The following is a 19,741-nucleotide window of genomic DNA, read 5'->3' on the forward strand; positions in this document are numbered from 1 at the left end:
AATAATGCATCCTTAAAATCCTCAAAATATATATAGCCTATATATATCTTTTTACGTAGTGTAGTAGCCTACCTACTATTTTAAGGACTTAGGTTATTACATTTAAAAGTGTCTATAAGAAATTAGGAGCATATCAAATCTGCATCCATTTTATTGCAGCAAATATCAATCATCGCGTCGTAATAATATCAGAAAGGGGGAAATAAAGCATCACGTTTATATAAATTGAGGTTATAACGGTGCTGCGAGTCTATTTATTCCTCACAGATAATACAAATCGTGTAGAATGGGACAAAAATGCAGCCATGTTCCACGATCAAGCCGGGCCATGATATCATAATAGACTGAAACAATAGATGAAATAAACCCAATCTCGCAGCATAGTGTAAAAATAATGACCATACTATTACCATGTTGTACAGAATGTGTCCATGATCAGTCCCTCTGTGTCCCTTTGTTTAATTGTTGTTAATTGAAAAAGCGGTGGCTTCAAAGAGACGAGCGTCCTTTAACTGCATCTGTATCTATCAATTTACCACACAGACATGAGCAATCACACACCGACGCTCTGTCTGCTCTGTCTGGTCCTAGACTAGCCCTGAAACATGACAGTCGTATTTCGAGACCGTCACGGATCGACCTCACTCTGGTGTTGAGCAGTTCAGCCTATTTGACACGTACGTCTACACAAACGTTTAAATTCCAAACATAAAGTACTCACTGAAGGCTCACGGATGTCACAATATTGTACGCTTAAGCAGAATTACCCGTATCTTCCGTATTGTTTAATAAGAAGCATTTTAATCCTATCGGCGGCCATTTTATCGGAACTCTTTACGCGACCCCGTCGGTTGGGAGGTGTACTGCACAATGATAGTTACATTTTATTTTAGAAATTTGCCGCCGATAAGATTACAATGCTTCTTATTAAACAATACGGAAGATAGGGATACATCTACCTGAGTGTGCCATATTGTGACATCCTTTAGTACGCACTTTATGTTTGAAATCTTAACGTTTGTGTAGACGTACGTGGCAAATTGGCTAAACTGCTCAACACCAGGTTGAGGTCGATCAGACACAAGCAACGATTAAATAATAGTGCAGTAGACCTAGTACTAATAATAAATAGTTCGTGATTTAAATAAATAAATACAACGTATATGTTATTTATTCTAAACAAGTGGCCTAATATTTAATAATATTTATAATTTGTAAATTGATGTTTGCCCATGGTAACATTTTCGTTTCTGGTGTTATGAACGGGGTTATGAACCACACACACAGGGCCAGTTTCCAGCAGTTTCCAGTCGAACCAAATCCCGCGACGCACCCTTGACTTCCGGCTTCCGGGCCAACTCATTCATCTCCCAAATGAACAACAATTCCTCAAGTTTTAACTTTTAAAAGACACATTTTTCTGTTACATTAAAACGCCCAACATGGTTTTTCTTACAATGATCGCCCGCGTGGCGGACGGTCTGCCGCTGTGTGCGTCTATGCAAGAGGACGAACAGGTATGGATACTGAATACTTAATGCTTGTAATGTTATTATGATCCATGGGCTAATGTTGGAAAATGTTATTATGTTGTCCTCGATTTGTGGTGGAACAAATTAAACCATTTCCTTTAACCTTGGCTTTATGTCATCAAACTTTCTGTTGATACTTGAGTATATAAATTAAAATTTTAAACTACTATAAGTTGCAGTTGTTTTGTCAGAAGGTGTGGTTGTACTTGTATGTATTTTCTGTGTGATTTGGAAGTTGCACCACCACAGCAAGTCAACTGCAGGCATGATGATAGCAATGATTATTGATATTTACATTTTAACATTAGAACCTCAACTTATAACTTAGACCCAAACAGCAAGAATCAGAATCTGGTTTACTTCAGTTGGGTAATGCAGAGGACAAATGTAACACATTTTATATGATTTAAAAAGTACTGTATGTGTACTGTACAGTATATCAATGTATCAGTAAAACACTCAAGTCCTATATTTTATACATTGCCGTGTTCTACTATTTAACTATTTGTTTGTAACTGTTCACCAATGCCTTCCCCAAAATGGGAATGAATAAATAATAGATTAGATTTATTAAATTACTGATAATCGATATGCTTTTTGATACATTTCTGTTTGGCTTGTAGGCTTTGAAGTTGCACATGGCAAATATGACAGTGTCATAGGTGTCATAGGTTGTGTCATAATGACACATAACCTAAATATACAAAGAAATGACTGACATACTTGACAACTTTATATTTAAAAAAGAACATTGATAGCCGTTCTACAAGCTCACAACGCGTCAGGATGTGGAGCGGCCTGAAAATGTTGAGAACCACTGCCTTAATCCACCTACGCTGGTCCAGTCAGACTAACGTTGTCTCTTATTCCTCAGCCATGCTGGTCCAGTCAGACTAACGTTGTGTCTCTTATTCCTCCTCCATGTTGGTCCAGTCAGACTAACGTTGTCTCTTATTCCTCCTCCATGCTGGTCCAGTCAGACTAACGTTGTCTCTTATTCCTCCTCCATGCTGGTCCAGTCAGACTAACGTTGTGTCTCTTATTCCTCCTCCATGCTCGTCCAGTCAGACTAACGTTGTCTCTTATTCCTCCTCCATGCTGGTCCAGTCACACTAACGTTGTGTCTCTTATTCCTCCTCCATGCTGGTCCAGTCAGACTAACGTTCTATCTCTTCTTATTCCTCTTCCATGCTGGTCCAGTCAGACTAACGTTCTGTCTCTTCTTATTCCTCTTCCATGCTGGTCCAGTCAGACTAACGTTCTGTCTCTTCTTATTCCTCTTCCATGCTGGTCCAGTCAGACTAACGTTCTGTCTCTTCTTATTCCTCCTCCATGCCGGTCCAGTCAGGCAGAGACCTGCAGCAGTACCAGACTCAGGCCAAACAGCTGTTCCGTAAACTCAACGAGCAGAGTCCCAGCCGCTGCACGCTGGAGGCTAGTGGACACATGGCCTTTCAGTAAGTACCATAACTATAACTACCTACATGCTTAAGGCTAGTGGACACATGGCCTTTCAGTAAGTACCATAACTAACATAACTACCTACATGCTTAAGGCTAGTGGACACATGGCCTTTCAGTAAGTACCATAACTAACATAACTACCTACATGCTTAAGGCTAGTGGACACATGGCCTTTCAGTAAGTACCAGAACATATTGACTACTATCGGTCTGGACTTTGGCCCATATAGGCAAATCAGTGTCTGCGTTTAAACTGAATAGTGAAATACAGTCCCTGATTGGCCCTGTAATTTTTTGATTTCTCATACTCGCTCCCTATGGGCCAGACTGATACCGTGGAGGAACGTGAGTAAAGCGAGACGGGACTGTATTTTTTAAATAGCCGCTCACGCTGCTATTAAATGCCAGTGTTGTTGTTTGTCTTCAGTTATTTGATAGAAAACGGCGTGTGCTACCTGACCTTATGTGAAGCAGCATTTCCTAAGAAGTTGGCCTTTGGCTACCTGGAGGAGCTTCAAACCGAGTTCCATGACCAGTATGGAAGGAGAGTGCCTGCAGTATCACGTCCATACTCCTTCATTGAGTTTGGTAAGATATACTGTCCAAACCCATTGAGACCTGGGGCCCTATTTTTGCCAAGCTGTGTCACTCTAGATTTATCTTTTTTACTTTGGGCTAGCGTCACACATCTAGGGATGGGACGATATTAAGCGATATTATTGTTTATTGTGATAAAAAACACTCGCGATAATCGTATCGTGGAAATTTAACATATCGTGATATTGTCCTCCGTCATGCACTGGGATCAATTCACCTTTTATTTGCCAAGCTGCATATCCTGTACCACTTAAACCCTCTGTGGTAAAAGGTACTTATAATACCTTTTATACTTGATAGTCTTTTTTCACTCTCTATCAAATGTCTTTGCCAAAAAATAGCCGATCTACAAGCTCACACCACATCGCGTTGCAATGCGTTGTGAGCTTGTAGATCAGCTATTTTTTGGCAAACGTTCCGCCCCGGGATAATGGATTTTGATTATCGCGCTAATATCGTAAATCGCGATTTCATTTGCCACAATAATCGTGATATGACATTTTCATATCGTCCCATCCCTAACACACATCTTGTGTTCGTAGATACATACATCCAGAAGACAAAGAGGGCGTACATCGACAGCAGGGCCAGGAGGAACTTTGGCAGCATCAACACAGAGCTGCAGGACGTCCAGAGGATCATGGTGGCCAACATAGAGGAGGTTCTGCAACGTGGGGAGGCTCTGTCTGGTAAGTCAGTCAGGGTTACCACGGTCATTAAATTCCTGGAAATATTTTTAAATTAGAAAAATATTTTTCCAGTACTGGAAAAGTTTTGGAATTGATCAAGGGTCCTGGAAGGTCATGGAAGAAATAGCTATGCATTGTCTTTGGTTATTGATTTTGTTAATACTGTACCTCTGAAATGACATATTAAACATTGGCCAAATTGTCTCATATTAGAGGCAGAAATTGTGAAAATAGCAGATCTACATGCCACCTGTGAGCATGTAGATCGGCTAGTTTCACAATAAAACCGTGTTATACAAAATTCCTCTACTCTTAGTGCTCGTCGGGGTGCCGGGGTCCCCAGTTGAAATATGATTATTTGCGCATAGGAGTAAGCGACTCGTTATTGAGCTGAATTATTCTTATATAGTCCAGGAAATCGGGTTAAATATTCTGGAAAAGTCTTGGAAAAGTTTTGGAAATTAATTGGTAAAGATGTGTGGAAACCCTGGTCAGTGGTTCTCAAGCTTTTCAGGCCGCAACCCCCAAAATAATCATATTTTAACTGGGGACCCCCCCACCCTGACGAGCACTAAGAGTTGAGGCATTACATTTTGTATAACACAGTTCTATTGTGAAAATAGCAATTCTACATGCGGTGTGACGGAGGCGGGGCTCCAGGGGGTGTGGTTTAGAGTGGCCAAAGATATGGGGTGTGTCCCGGTTAGAGGACACGGAAGGAACCAGACTTAGGGTGTCCCAGTTGAGGGTATTTATTATCGCCGTGGTCTGAAAATATAACAACATAAATGTGTCTTACTAATTATGTCAAACAATAAATTGCAATAAACAATCAGGACTAGTGACTGTAAACCAGAACAGCAATATACTGTACACTGTGGTAATATGGAAACTGTATACTGTATAGCAAACAATAACGTACAATATTCACATTAATGTCCAAACAATTAGGTAGTATGCATAATATCTGTCAATGAAACCTAGGACTGTAGGCTGAGTAACAACAAACATTTGCTGGTAAAATAATATGACGTAAATTCACCTCAATATGGCAAACAAACAACTGAATTCTGTACATAGTACTGTGTATGAGGCTAAAGCTTGTAGATCTGCTACAAACAAACAGTAATGATTCGACATTTTACACATATCAAAACCAACGGTGCAATGACTAATAGTCCACAATAAACATACCTGTGTGCATCCACGCACAGCTAATAATAAAGGAAATGTAGCACACGGTGGAGAGAGAAAGAGTGTGACCAACTCCTGGCAGAGTCAAACTTGGAATGAACTAAACGCAATCAGGACAGGTGATATATATATAACAACTGAAATGAGTAGCACCTGTGATGGTTTCAACACCATGAACATCAAAGTAAGAGTCAATGAGCACAATAAACATAGGTCAGCATGACATTGTGTCAATCAAGAGTCAGTAGCACAGTGTGGCCTTTCTAACATAGCCGCCCCCGAGTGTCTGTATGGACAGTCGAAGACCGATAGAAAGGCCACTACACTAGGTGAGCCGAGATCAGCCGCCCCATGTAGGGATCCCTTTGTTGTAAGCATAAGGTCCTTCCATGTGGAGTGATACTGGCTTTAGAGCATTGAGGATGGGTATCAACAGTGCAAGGTGTGATGCCTGGTATGGGGCTGCAGGCATAGGAGCATGGTGGTAGTGCACAGGTGCAGGACGTGGAGCTTGGTGTGCTAGAGATGGGGAGACATGTAGCCATGTAGGCGGGACCAGATGACCTGGGGTAGGTGGCACCGGAGGTCGCACCGAAGTCACTATTGGAGGAGGCTCTGGTGGCAGGTCCAATGCTGCTACTGGAGGTAATACTGGAGGTAGCGCCGATACTGTTACTGGAGATGGTGCACTATTGAAAGTGGTGCTGGAAGTAGAGCCAAGGCCACTAGTGGAGGTGGCACTGGAAGGGGAAACAGCAGTGCCAGAGACCAGGCCATGATCGCCGCTGGAGGTGTCACCAGCGACAAGTCCAAGGCTTGCTGCTGGAGGTGGCGCTGGTGGCACCGGAGGTAACGCCAAGGCCACAACTGGAGGTGGCACTGGTGGTATTGGAGGTAGTGCCACTGCTGCTTTTGGAGGTGGTGCTGGTGGTGGCAGCAAGGCTGCTGCTGGAGGTGGTGCTGGTGGTGGCACCGTAACTGCTACCAGAGGTTGGGCCTGCACCACTACTGGAGGTGGTGTCAGTTGTACCTTAAGAAGGGCCAAAACTGCTGGACATGACTTTGAAAGGGGTGCCACGATCACTACTGGAGGTGGCACTGGAGGAGGACCCGAGGTCGTTACTGGAGATGGCTGCAAGGCCCCTACTGGAGAGGGAGCCGCTGGTGGCAGCTGCAGGACAGCTGCTTGAGGAGCAGCCGGGGGTGAAGGAGCCTAAGGCGAAGCTACTTGAGGAACCACTGGCAGTTCTGGAGGCTGTCGTAGGGCCACTCCTGGAAGAGCCACTGATAGTGCTACTTGCAGTAGCTTGGCTGCTATGGGGAGAGCCACTTGTGTGGCTGGATGAGGATCCAGTTCTGCTGGAGGAGCTGGAGGCTGTGCAGGTGGCAGTGGCAAGACCACTGTGGGAGGAGCCACTGGTGGTACTGGATGAGGTGCCAGGGCTGTTACTGGATGCGGGGCCGGAGGCGATGGCAGGGTCGCTGCAGGAGCAACCAGCTGCACTGGAGATGACGGCAGGGCCACAGGATGGGCCACAGGATGCAGTGGATGGGCAACCGGCGGAGCCACGGGTGGCACCGGAGGCAATGGCTGGTCAACCGGGAAAGCCACTGGTAGAGCAGGAGGCAGTGGATGGGCCACTGGAGGGACGACATGTGGAGCAGGAGGCAGTGATGGAGTGACCACATGTGGAGCAGGAGGGAGTGACTGGGTCACTGGAGTAGTCCCAGGTTGCAGCGGAGGCAGTGATTGGGAAACTGTGGGAGTCACAGGTCGTGTAGGAGGCAGTGACTTGGAAACTGGGGGAGTCACATGTTGTGCAGGAGGCAGTGACTGGGAAACTGGGGGAGGAGCTGGAGGTGCCAGCAGGGCATCTGGGGCTCTGGCACCGTCTGGGTCCTCTGTGTTCTCTTTAATGCATGAAGTGATGAACCTGGCTATTTCAAGCTCATTCTCTCTTTGTGTTATCAGCCGCCTCCATTCCAGTTGTCGGGTTAACAACTCTCGACCTCTAAGGGCTTCCTCTTGCAACCATTGACTCTGTTTGGATTGGGCTTGGAATCGTTGACTTTCAATGTCGGCTTGATGTTCCACTTCAAGTTGTTGCTGCAACTGCTCAAGCTCCAGCTGTTTGACTCGCTCATCGAGCTGAGCTGTTTGTAGCGGTGAGAGTGTATTGGGAGGGAATCTGCCTACTGAGATTCGTGTATACCTGGAACTGGCGCTCCTCTGACTGTAGCCAGAACGCGTTGACATGGAGTGGTTGCTCTTTTTAGATGAGGTTCGGGAGTAGGGAACCGGCTGCGTGAGTTGGGTTTTTCCCTCGTGCGGGAGAGTTGCAACCATGCAGTCGGTCAGGTCCACCGCAAGGCGTGAGTCTTGGGAGGGGAGAGTTGACTGTGTGAGTTGGTGTTGTCCCTCGCGAGGGAGAGTTGCAACCGTGCAGTCTGCCAGGTACGCTGCAAAGCGGGAGTCATGGGAGGGGAGAGTTGACTGTGAGAGTTGGCGTTGTCCATCGCGATGGAGAGTTGCAACCTCATAGTCTGCCAGGTATGCTGGGAGGTGTCGTTCTCTCTGTGGAACACGTGGGCATACGGACTGGGACTGGGAAACTGGATCCGTGAGTTCCATATCTTGTGTGGTACTCTAAATCCGGCTCGAAGGACCATGTGACGGAGGCGGGGCTCCAGGGGGTGTGGTTTAGAGTGGCCAAAGATATGGGGTGTGTCCCGGTTAGAGGACACGGAAGGAACCAGACTTAGGGTGTCCCAGTTGAGGGTATTTATTATCGCCGTGGTCTGAAAATATAACAACATAAATGTGTCTTACTAATTATGTCAAACAATAAATTGCAATAAACAATCAGGACTGTACAGCTAAATAGTGACTGTAAACCAGAACAGCAATATACTGTACACTTATGGAAATAAAGACAGTAAATACAAATACTGTATACTAGTGCAAAGGACTGTGGTAATATGGAAACTGTATACTGTATAGCAAACAATAACGTACAATATTCACATTAATGTCCAAACAATTAGGTAGTATGCATAATATCTGTCAATGAAACCTAGGACTGTAGGCTGAGTAACAACAAACATTTGCTGGTAAAATAATATGACGTAAATTCACCTCAATATGGCAAACAAACAACTGAATTCTGTACATAGTACTGTGTATGAGGCTAAAGCTTGTAGATCTGCTACAAACAAACAGTAATGATTCGACATTTTACACATATCAAAACCAACGGTGCAATGACTACTAGTCCACAATAAACATACCTGTGTGCATCCACGCACAGCTAATAATAAAGGAAATGTAGCACACGGTGGAGAGAGAAAGAGTGTGACCAACTCCTGGCAGAGTCAAACTTGGAATGAACTAAACGCAATCAGGACAGGTGATATATATAACAACTGAAATGAGTAGCACCTGTGATGGTTTCAACACCATGAACATCAAAGTAAGAGTCAATGAGCACAATAAACATAGGTCAGCATGACATTGTGTCAATCAAGAGTCAGTAGCACAGTGTGGCCTTTCTAACATGCGGCACTTTGGGAAACCCTGCCTTATGGTTACGGGTCCATTTGGTGTGGTTGGCTACGTTCCTGCCTCTGATCTATCAGAGACAGGCTGACACTACCAGCTAGCCAAAAGACGCCACGGGGAGGCGGGACATGTGACGTAATGAGGAAGCGAGAGACAGTTTGGAAAAAGCAGCAAAATATTCACAATTAGATTAAAAATACATAACTTCGCACACCTTTCCGCGCTCTCCTAGTGCATTTCTGGGTATCTTTAAAGAATCTCAACAACATCTGAGCGACGCTGTATTCGATACCAGACAGTGGTAGCGTTGCGTATCAGAGAGACCCAACCAAGGAGCAAGTGACTGTATTTACCAATATAAAATATAAAAAATGGTTAATTCAGAAACTTAAGGGGCTAGTGTGAACCTAGTTCGGCATGTTTGGAGGAGAGGAGGGGAAATAAACTGCCCGTTATGATAAAGAACCGACGCCGACCTGTGTTAGCTGTGAAAGGAGCTACACTTAAGATAAACCACGGTAGCTATTATTTGATTGCATTGCTATATTGTACATATCTAACACTTGCCCTCTGTGCTTGTATATTTCCCTCAGCCTTGGACACAAAAGCCAGCAACCTGACCAGCCTATCAAAGAAGTACCGCAGCGACGCCAAGTACCTCAACATGCGATCTACTTATGCTAAGGTGGCTGCTGGCGCTGTCTTTGTCATCACACTCATCATCTATGTGCGTTTCTGGTGGCTCTGATGGACTTGGGGGAGAACTGTGAAGAGGGGGAATGCTTTGACCTACCTTTGAAAACCAAACATTTAAACCTGTTACCCAGTTCCTAAATGGGTGCCTTAAAGAGGGACATAAATGTAGTTTGTCTGTTACCTGTATGAGTGTCTATTAGGGATGCATGATATTGACATTTGGGCCGATATTCGATTAATTGCATGGTCAAATCAAGTTTTCGGTAGGATTTACCGTAAATGTGTCATACAGTAACTGATTCCAGGTGCAGATGCAGATTCTAAAAACTGTGCATTATTATTACCTGATTTATTTGGTGTACTGATGCACATAATAGTTCTAACTACTTCATTGTAGAATTTTTTACATAACATTTTTCCAATCCCATTTTGAAATCTAAATCTGAATCTGCAACATTCTTCCTCACAAAGGGCCTTTTCAGTTCCACATTCAAACATAAATATTGTAAATATTTGCTAGTTATTTTGATATCGGTTCCATGCCACCGTTTCATTTTGAAGGCGGATATCGATCGATTAATCACGCATCCCTAATGAAACAGACTCCTTTTCCAGCAGCGAGTTACATAGTACACAGTACAGTATATACTGAGCCACTGATGACTGGATTCACCTGTATGTGAAAACAAACACTGCTCTAGGTCTACAGATCCATCTCGAAAAATGAGAATATTGTGTAAAAGTACATTTTATTGAAACTTTCAATATTTTCAATATTCTATTTTTTTAGATGGATCTGTATGTGCAGTTGTAATGGTAGCATAGTTATTATTACATTATTTTAGGAAAGTGAGAAGAGTGAGGGGTTTGAGAAATTCTCATGTGTTTACACTGTGGTATAAGGGTTTCTTTCATGTTTCCTAGTGAAGGGAAATCCATCTGTCCATGTGCAATTGTCTTAAAAGTGTTCGTCTTACCCTATCGTGGCAAAATGTTTACAAGTGTAAGACATTTGTTAATAACAAAATTATATATTTACCAATTTCTGTATTGATGTGTATATTTTATCGGCTTTTATGACTGATCAACGATACATAAACAAGGGTTTTATACACAAGGCGGTAACCTAATTTATACTGTGAGCTTGTAGATCTGCTATTTACGGCACGCTAACACTAGCGTGCAACGAAGCAAAAATCAGGCTTTAGTGTCAAGGTCTAGCATTTTCCTTTATCCTCTGCGAACACCTCTGGTAGTGAAATGCAAGAAGATATTATTTGCCCCAGGAACGTGTGTCCCACCCGTGTACCGCTCTATTGTGAGCGGATCAACAAAGGCGACTGAACAACACCCTGGGAAATTCCACGGGGGTACAGCCGGATACCGATGCCTAGATTGTTTACTTTCATTACAAGAACATAATGGGCTCGTGGATAAGAGCTCAGGCATCCTACTACAAGTCGAGTTGACAGATCATCTAGAGTTCCCACCCATTCAAGAAATAGTTTTCTAGGACAGTTTGTGCAAACCAAAGTCTTAACTCATTCCTCTCTCATTGCCCAATACCGCTGTTGGCGGCCTCTTCAATTTACAATTTAGTCATTTAGCAGTTGCTCTTAAAGGGATATTTCACTTTCAAAAAAACTTTTGGTAATTTTATCATCTAATCAGGCTTTTATGAACACCCTGAACAGTTTTTAATTTGCTTGATTGAATATTAAGATATTTGATGTAAATGTTACCAGGCCCTCCAGGCCCAGGGCCTCTCCCCACACACACCCATTGTAACTTCAAACTCCATTTTAACCATGATAGATTCATTAAAAACACACATTTATTTTCTGGTGACTCATACTACCCTCCTAATACGTGAGCAGGTCGTGTTTTTTCGATAACTTTTTTCATTTATATTTAATAATTATTTCTTTGTATTTCATTTTTTCCAGTTTCCCAAATAATTATTAAAAATAAATGAAAAGGGTTATCGAAAAAACACGGCCTGCTCACGTATTAGGAGTGTAGTATGAGTCACCAGAAAAAAATAATGGGTGTTTTTAATGAATCTATCATGGTTAAAATGGAGTTTGAAGTTACAATGGGTGTGTATGTGGAGAGAGGCCCTTCCACTGCTGCTCCCTGTTGAAAGTGGAATATCCCTTTAATCCCGAGCAATTTACAATATAGGCAAGGACAGCACAAGGTAATGCTTGCATAGAAATGGTAATCTAAAAACCTAGGTATACCAAGAACCTATTCAATAAAATCAAAACAATAACCTGTACATAGAAGCTATACACACACTTTAACTTCAATGTACAATAGGATGCCAAGACGAAAATGACCTGGCATCAGTCTATATACTGTAAAATACTATTGCATAAGCCTGTTTGGTCATCGAGGGTAGGCAAGTGCTACAGTAAGTGCTATGGACGGTGTAGTCTGACGAGGTGATAGTCTTCAGACCATGGCAGAAGCTAGGGAGTTTGTCTAGGTCAATTAGGAGTTCATTCCACAATTAGGAGTTCATTCCACATGAGCTTTACACTTTGAGCTCAAATGTAAAAATAAAAACAGCAGTATCACAACTTATAGCCATAATGGTGCAGAGTGAGTTTTAATAAACACATGACTGTATTAATTATCTTCTTCCTATATAGAAGAACAACTTTAATCAAAATGTCAGTGTGTTTATTAAAACTAATTTTGCATTGTGGCTTTGAGTTGTGACTGCTTTGTTCTTTTTAACTTTTATCTTTTCACTGTGGTCGGCTCTGTAATGCTGGTGTGCTTTCCTTCCTGTTTTGTAAAGCCAGAATCCACCAGCCTTCTAAGTGCAAGGCAGGGATTCAATGAGGAAAAGAAGTTACTAAGATACCCGATGATGGTGTAAATATAATATTGATTTAAACAAATCCCTTGAAAAGCAGTGTACAGTAATCACACCTCAGTGGACTCTCACTGGAATCACTTCTGTGAAACGTATGTCCTTTTCTGTAGCAGAACGGTCGGTTGTGCATTACAGGTTTCATGGGATGGTTCCAACTATGTCCTATTAAAATATGCAGCTATACTGGCTTAATATGATTCTGCTGTGCTGTGTAGCTTTTACCAGGAAGGACAAAAATGAAAACAGCATCTTCAATCAAGACACGGCATTGTCTATTCCCTGGTGCTGCAGACACCAGAGTTTTTTTTAATTAAACCATTCTCGACGGTATACCGATCAAAAAACATCTGAAATGAGACAGAATCCAAACATTCACTCATGGTTTCCTTTCCACAACACTTTCTCCAATGATGCTGGTCCCGGACTGGTCTCAATGGCATCAAAAACACAGGTGGCTTTTAACCCATTAAAACCGGGAAAGCATCTCTGTCATTTTAGATTTTAGCTGGCTGTTCAAAAATAGTGCCGTGCTGCGAGCTTGTACATCTGCTATTTATTTGTTTAACTTTTTTGAAAAATCTTAAAAGTGAAAAATAATAATAGCATGTTTTAACACAAATCTTCTCTCCTGGGGGGTCCATCTATGGCACAAAATATTTTCAGTTGGTCGTCCACGGCCAAATACATATCATTTGGGGGGTCCTTGGCAAGCAAAAGGTGTGAAAACTACTGATTTAGAAGGACTTTGTGGAATTGGCCTCAGGTCTTAATGGGTCTGGAGACGTGGTCACTGTTGAGGAGATGGAACTGTCCTCGGCCAGAGTGCAGGCTGTGGTTGTGATTGCCCGTTGTGGCAGCGTTAAATCTTACCGAGGTGTTCACTTCCAAAGTTACAATCAACAAAAGTTTATTTATACTGTACATTTTAAAAATGACAAAATATATGTTCACGTCTAAATAGGGGCTGTACACTAGTCCTTTGTCCATGTGGAATTACAAATACATTAGTAGCTGCAGAAGTTGGAGAGTGCAGTTGTCTGGTCAATTCCTCAGCTGAATTTTCCCAGCTGACACCCGAGTTCAAACCTTCGATGCTCTGGTCCACTTCTTCATCATTCAAAGCACCTCTCTTCCCCTGAACTCTTGTCCTCCTCCTCCTCAGGGGTGATGGAGGGAACATACCATGATGACACAACTACACCACCAGGTCAAAGTCATCCCTCTGTAAAGCAAAAACAAAAACATACAGCTTTTTAAGTCACTATTATTAACCATATGGCTTTCTAGTTTCTAGATTTAGAAAATGTGGACAAGGGCACCACCTTCAACTAAAAAAACAAAAACGACTGATTCATTTAACCACATTCAACATCGAGTTGTGAACTTGTAATCTTCTATTTTTAAAGTTTTTGAACAGGGCTTAAACAAGATTTAAAAACTCTTCTAAAAGATTTTAAACTCTTATAAATGTAGAATGAAAAGGCATCACCTCCAGAAATACTGATATCCTTGATAAAGATGCAGAAAAGGAACTGTAGGCAAAGTAAATAAAGTCTATTGCACACATATTTAGCTGAGAGTCATAGTCGTTAACAATGAGAGCTATTATTGATATCATTTGCACTGGGGTAATTCGACCGTGACAATTGTAATCCCACACTGTGAGAAAGATTCTGATTAGAGCTAAAAGGATATTTGTCACAGTTTAAGAATTACAGTGGTTGCATCTTGGGGGTCTCTACACATTTCCCAATCAACCACAGCAAGCCCCCTCGATATTATCCACAGATCATTTTGAAGGGCAGCACACAAAATGCTCCATGATCCATTTATCAATGGATTATGACTGGAACGGAGTGGTTTGGCCATACAGGAGTATAATGTTTGTATTATACTTAACCATTTAAGCCCTATTGTCCGTTTTATCTAACAAAGGTGAAAATAGAATGTATTTTCATTTTGGAAAATGTTGGAACGTTTTCACATATAATGACATGCACAATATATGTCTACTTTAAAATATAAACATATTTGTGTTCTCAGTGCTCCCCTGCATACAAAGGCTACTTACCTCTTCATTGTAATTCATGACATGCAGTTTGATCTTGGAGGAGTCCACCCACGTAACAAAGTCTTCCATATTTCTGAGAAAGAATTACAAACCAATATAATAGATTTAACAAGCTCAAAGGGTCCAAAAATGCAATAATTATAAAACAAAACAGCAAGCAGTAGTAGGGCTGCAACTATCAATTACTTTTTTCTATTTGTGATTAATCAAGAAAGCACATTTTGTAATATTGTTTTATTATATCAAAGGATATATTAACCACCAATGTTATTTGACTTCGTAGCACAAGCTCACAACTCGTCAAGAGTTTGTAGATCAGCTATTATCACTTTTTCCCCCTTGAATCACATGGCCAAACTAGGAATCATCTTTAATCTGTCATTTTATTTGCTTTAAACAACATTTTAATTGAACCCATTAAAACCGGGAAAACATCTCATTTTCGATTAATTTGCGTTGACTATTCAAAAAAAGCAGATGTACAAGCTCACAGCTTGTCACTTTGTGACGTGCTGCAAGCTTCAACGTCTGCTATTTTTGAACATTTTAGAAAAATCTTGAGTAGTTAGAACTACTGATATAGAAGGCATTTAAATGAAATGGAGTTTGATCAACTGTTGCAGTAGTAGCACCAACCTTGTGACTAGGAACGCTGGGTCTGTAACAATCTCTGGCCCCACACGCACATCTGAGATGGAGTCAAGGACATTACAACCAAAACTATTCCCCCTCAAACACAGACAATAAGTAACATGATAAAAATTAATTTTAGTGTCATGGCAGTAACATCCCAGAAAACATGCACATTAAATATAAAGAATTTGACTACAGTGAAGGATACGTCCCTGTTCGATGAAGGTAATGGCTGTCTTCAGGTTCTGAGCCATACGCAGAGTCAACATGATGGATGGCAGCCTTCGTCTGAGGGTTGCATGGTTTAAGACACACACAGATGGAGAAAAAGGTGTGGAGGTGATGAGAACATGGCTGTATTAAAGTATTAATTTCATCGACTAAAACTATGACGAAAAATGTTTGTCAACTGCTATTCACTGACGAAAACTAAATAAAAACTGAGCTGTGATGACTAAAACTAAGACTAAATATATTGACAATTTCGTCAACAAAATAAAAACTAAACTAAAATGTTGGGGAGGGACTGGTGGAGAGTCATTTTATGTTTGGTTGCTCTCCGGTGTGCTGAAAATAGCAGATCTACAAGCTCATAACGCGTCGCAGTGCGATGCGTTGTGAGCTTGTAGATCGGCTATTTTCAGCACACAGCCAAGTGTAAAATCAGTCATTACGATGCCATCAAGGCCTGCCAAAATACATTTCAGTCGACTAAATCAACTGTAGATCTACTGTCGTCTAAAATCTTATGATATTCAACTAAAACTAGACTAAAACAAAAACTTTTCAGGTGACTAAATTATGACTACAACTAAATGACATTTTATTCAAAAGACTATGACTAAAACTAAATAAAAAATTGCTGTCAAAAACAACACTGCTGTATTTTGACATTCACCATTACACCACTGGTGAGGTTGAGAACTGAACATTCGATTGCACAATCATGGTTACTGGATATTGGCCTAAAGACTGGTGGAATTAAAGGGTTATAGAATTTACAAGATATGTGTTAATTTTTCAAGAAAGAATTTAGCATGGAAAACATTATTTAAAAAAAGACAAATCAACTAACAAAATCTTAATCGACTAAAACCAATCTGACTAATTATATGATTATTGGACAATTGGATTATTGGACTAGGTGACAGCTAGTGGAATCAGTGGATGAGGTCACAGATACATTAAGATTAGTCTTGGAACATAGCTGCACACCTCTTCATTTTGCTCTGGGAAATTGTGTTGAAGTATGACAAACACATACATCAATTAGACAGGAGGAGAACTTTAGTTTTTACCTGCAGAATGAGGAAGCTGTGACTTTCTCTGTGAGTGACAGGTTCTGTTTGGTGGGGATCAGACCCATACAGTACCTGGAAGAGAAAACAATCATGTTGGTTTTAATCTCAGCATTATTTAATATACAATACAACAAAGCAACATGAATTATTAATTAATTATCCCTTTAGCTAATGTGTTTTACTGTACCTCTGTGCAGTTTACAAGTATTCAATCAATGAATCAAGTAATGAGATGCTATTTTATTTGTATAATGTTACAATCATCCATTAATGTACAAAATATAACAAGCACCACTTTAAAGCTTGCTTTTTTTACTTTATCAGAAGCGTGCTGTTTCTACTTTCAGGAGATATGCAGACTGCATAAGAAGAGGATATTCCTTTGTATGATTATGCTTAACTTATACAATTACAATTTATACAAAGGTCTTATTTTTATTTTTGTCTTTTGTCTTTATTGATAGTTTACAATAGACTGACAGGAAATGGGGAGAGATAGAAGGGGAGTAGTCTCGCGTGGCCAGACTGTTGCCTCCGCGATTTGGTCAAATGCTCCCGGCATACAGTCTGGCAAACCAGGGAAGAAATGATGAGTGCGAGATGAAGCAGAAGTGAAGCCCCCTCGTCACTTCCGTTTCAGTCTCACATCGCACACATTTATCATTATATAAATAAAAATCATATAAGCATGTTTAGCTTGCTGCTTAGCAGAAATGACATTTTAAAATATATTTTCTTGAACGGTAATGCCCGTTTCCATTACTCGCCGTTAGGGAGCTGCTGTTCCAGAGACTCTATATAGCATTCAGAGATTGTGGAATAGTTGTCTGGCTACGCGAGACTAGAAGGGGAGTGACACGCAGCAAAAGGTCATCGGGATCGAGAGTCGAACCCGCAACAAGCTGTAGGTGCCCGTACCACTACCCTAGCCGCCCGCGCCTCACAGACGCTCTTATGCAGCGCGACTTACAAGGGCGAGACTGGTTGGTTGGTTCATGGTTAGCTAGGACACTGCCACTCAAGAGCCAGACAATCAAGGATGCAACAACACTCACAGTTTCTCCAGGAGCTGAGAGGTGCTCTGAGCTCTGAAACCATCTCTATCTCGCTCGTCCAGGTCACGGATCTTCTGGGCCAGGTCTCTGATGTTACGACTCAGTTTGTTGTACCTGAGGCAGTGGACAGAGAGAACAAGACAGCAACAAATGTTACAGCCACTGAGTCAACATCATTCTCTATATTCCATTTTACAAGTGTCCTGCAAATAGTATTAACATTAACATTACTAAACAGTGAAATGGGTATTCAATTTAAGACCTGGGGCAGATTCTACAAATGAACCAGCACAACATGTACTCTTGCTTGATTTAATATTTACACAAGTGATATTCATTAGATCAGACATGCCCGCCTCCTATACCAGTAAGACAACCTCATGGTGGCGCTAGAAGAGGGGCATGTGAGAAATCAGGGGCAGAGGTTGTGGTTTGCCAGCCAAGAAGTGTGTGTGCAAATTTGGCATGGATAGGGGCAATGGTGCCGGAGATAAGAGTAGGGCCAAAAGTGTGACGTGACGGACACTAGACAGAGGGACTGACTGACAGACAGCCGGTGGATGTTTTCATAGTAACTGCGACCTGATGGTTGCAATAACATGATTTGTAACTCATTTAAACCCGCTCTGGTTCTGGTACTAAATAGTGAATATTTGTCTTTGAAGTCTTTCTAATCAGTTATCAGGCCCTCAGTTGAACACATTCATGTAATAATAATGAGTGCCTTTACGTTTGGCACTCACTGTAATGAACTTTTATTCAAATACATTTTTGGATGTAAGGTTTGGACTCCCAACATAAACAAGCCAGTGTGCTTTCTTACTTAGTAGTAGACCTTGTATCTGATATCTGAACAGTACTACTGTCCTGTGCTTTTCCTATGTGAACAGCTAATAAAGTATTCAATCAAAACCGACTGACTGACTGAATGACTGACAAGATGGACAGACAGATCATCTTACTTGTATAGTCCTCTCTCCTCTCTGTGATATGTCCTCAGACAGACAGACAGACAGACAGACAGACAGACAGACAGACAGACAGACAGACAGAAAGGTAAACATGCAGATAGACAGGTAAACATGCAGACAGACAGGTAAACGGATCTTACTTGGTATAGTCCTCTCTCCTCTCTATGTGATATCTCCTCAGACAGACAGACAGACAGACAGACAGACAGACAGACAGACAGACAGACAGACAGACAGACAGACAGACAGGTAAACATGCAGGCAGACAGACAGACAGACAGACAGACAGACAGACAGACAGACAGACAGACAGACAGACAGACAGGTAAACATGCAGACAAACAGGTAAACATGCAGACAGACAGGTAAACAGATCTTACTTGGTATAGTCCTCTCTCCTCTCTATGTGATATCTCCTCAGCACTTTGACCTCGTGCAGGTTGTTGTCCACCTCCCAGTTGATGAAATCCACCTTCTTCAAGAGCTTCTGCTCGTGGAACTTCAGTTTGCGAACCATTTTTCTACCCTGAGTTACTGTAAACTAATGAAATAGGTATAAATGTTGACGATACTATCCCTCTCGTGCGTGTTGACTACAGGAAGAGAAACACGGGAAACACGTGTGTATTCCTCCAGTCATTCAACTTGATGCATATCAAGGAGTCACCCCGGCCCACAGCGGCCCCTACCGCTGCGCCACGGTAAATACAGGACAAACTGTCTTTCCAAACGTTTCAGCTCCCAAAAGATGCATTTGGTTTCTCTCTCCCTAACCTAAACTACAAAAATACATAACAAATATTTTCAAATGATTTGTATTCATTTAGAAAACTTGAAATGGGACATTCTGCATAACAAGTAGCCTACTTTTTTTGTACATTTTTATGCCAATACTTTTGTACTTTCACTCTTAAGTACATTTTGAATACTGTTACTTTTACTGTAAGTAACAGAATATTTCTACTTTGCAGTATTGATACTTTTACTTAAGCCAAGTAGTAACACATGTGATGTGAGTACTTTTTCCACCACTGTAAAATAAATAAATATTCAGTGATTTCAGTCCCCCATCAGGCGTCGCCAAATCTATTCAT

General features: G+C 41.6%; 2 protein-coding genes across 2 annotated transcripts; one reads left to right on the forward strand and one right to left on the reverse strand.

Moving 5' to 3' along the window:
* Nucleotides 1–1,364: 1,364 nt before the first annotated feature.
* On the forward strand, nucleotides 1,365–10,711 carry LOC308284591 (vesicle-trafficking protein SEC22b-like). The gene is made up of 5 exons (XM_080725257.1): nucleotides 1,365–1,517; nucleotides 2,877–2,989; nucleotides 3,422–3,582; nucleotides 4,134–4,280; nucleotides 9,627–10,711. The coding sequence occupies exons 1-5, from the start codon at nucleotides 1,443–1,445 to the stop codon at nucleotides 9,779–9,781; spliced, it is 651 nt and encodes a 216-aa protein (XP_080581383.1). The 5' UTR covers nucleotides 1,365–1,442; the 3' UTR covers nucleotides 9,782–10,711.
* Nucleotides 10,712–12,947: 2,236 nt separating this feature from the next.
* On the reverse strand, nucleotides 12,948–19,240 carry imp3 (IMP U3 small nucleolar ribonucleoprotein 3). Its single transcript, XM_080725259.1, has 7 exons — nucleotides 19,028–19,240; nucleotides 17,677–17,790; nucleotides 16,619–16,693; nucleotides 15,529–15,608; nucleotides 15,324–15,375; nucleotides 14,688–14,760; nucleotides 12,948–13,838 (listed from the first exon to the last, which is right to left on the reverse strand). The coding sequence occupies exons 1-7, from the start codon at nucleotides 19,162–19,164 to the stop codon at nucleotides 13,812–13,814; spliced, it is 558 nt and encodes a 185-aa protein (XP_080581385.1). The 5' UTR covers nucleotides 19,165–19,240; the 3' UTR covers nucleotides 12,948–13,811.
* Between the last annotated feature and the right edge of the window lie 501 nt (nucleotides 19,241–19,741).

Source organism: Nannobrachium achirus, assembly GCF_963921795.1.
Source record: "Nannobrachium achirus genome assembly, chromosome: 5".
Lineage (NCBI taxonomy): Eukaryota > Metazoa > Chordata > Actinopteri > Myctophiformes > Myctophidae > Nannobrachium > Nannobrachium achirus.

Excerpts from the sequence above, each read along its gene's own strand:
- imp3 (XM_080725259.1), bottom strand. The coding sequence starts at position 19,164 with ATGGTTCGCAAACTGAAGTTCCACGAGCAGAAGCTCTTGAAGAAGGTG. Across the intron at positions 16,694-17,676 it reads TCTCAGCTCCTGGAGAAACT|GTACTGTATGGGTCTGATCC; the intron begins GTGAGTGTTGTT and ends TTTCTCTTCCAG. Across the intron at positions 15,376-15,528 it reads TACCTTCATCGAACAGGGAC|ATGTGCGTGTGGGGCCAGAG; the intron begins GTATCCTTCACT and ends ACTCCATCTCAG.
- LOC308284591 (XM_080725257.1), top strand. The coding sequence starts at position 1,443 with ATGGTTTTTCTTACAATGATCGCCCGCGTGGCGGACGGTCTGCCGCTG. Across the intron at positions 1,518-2,876 it reads CTATGCAAGAGGACGAACAG|TCAGGCAGAGACCTGCAGCA; the intron begins GTATGGATACTG and ends ATGCCGGTCCAG. Across the intron at positions 3,583-4,133 it reads ATACTCCTTCATTGAGTTTG|ATACATACATCCAGAAGACA; the intron begins GTAAGATATACT and ends TTGTGTTCGTAG.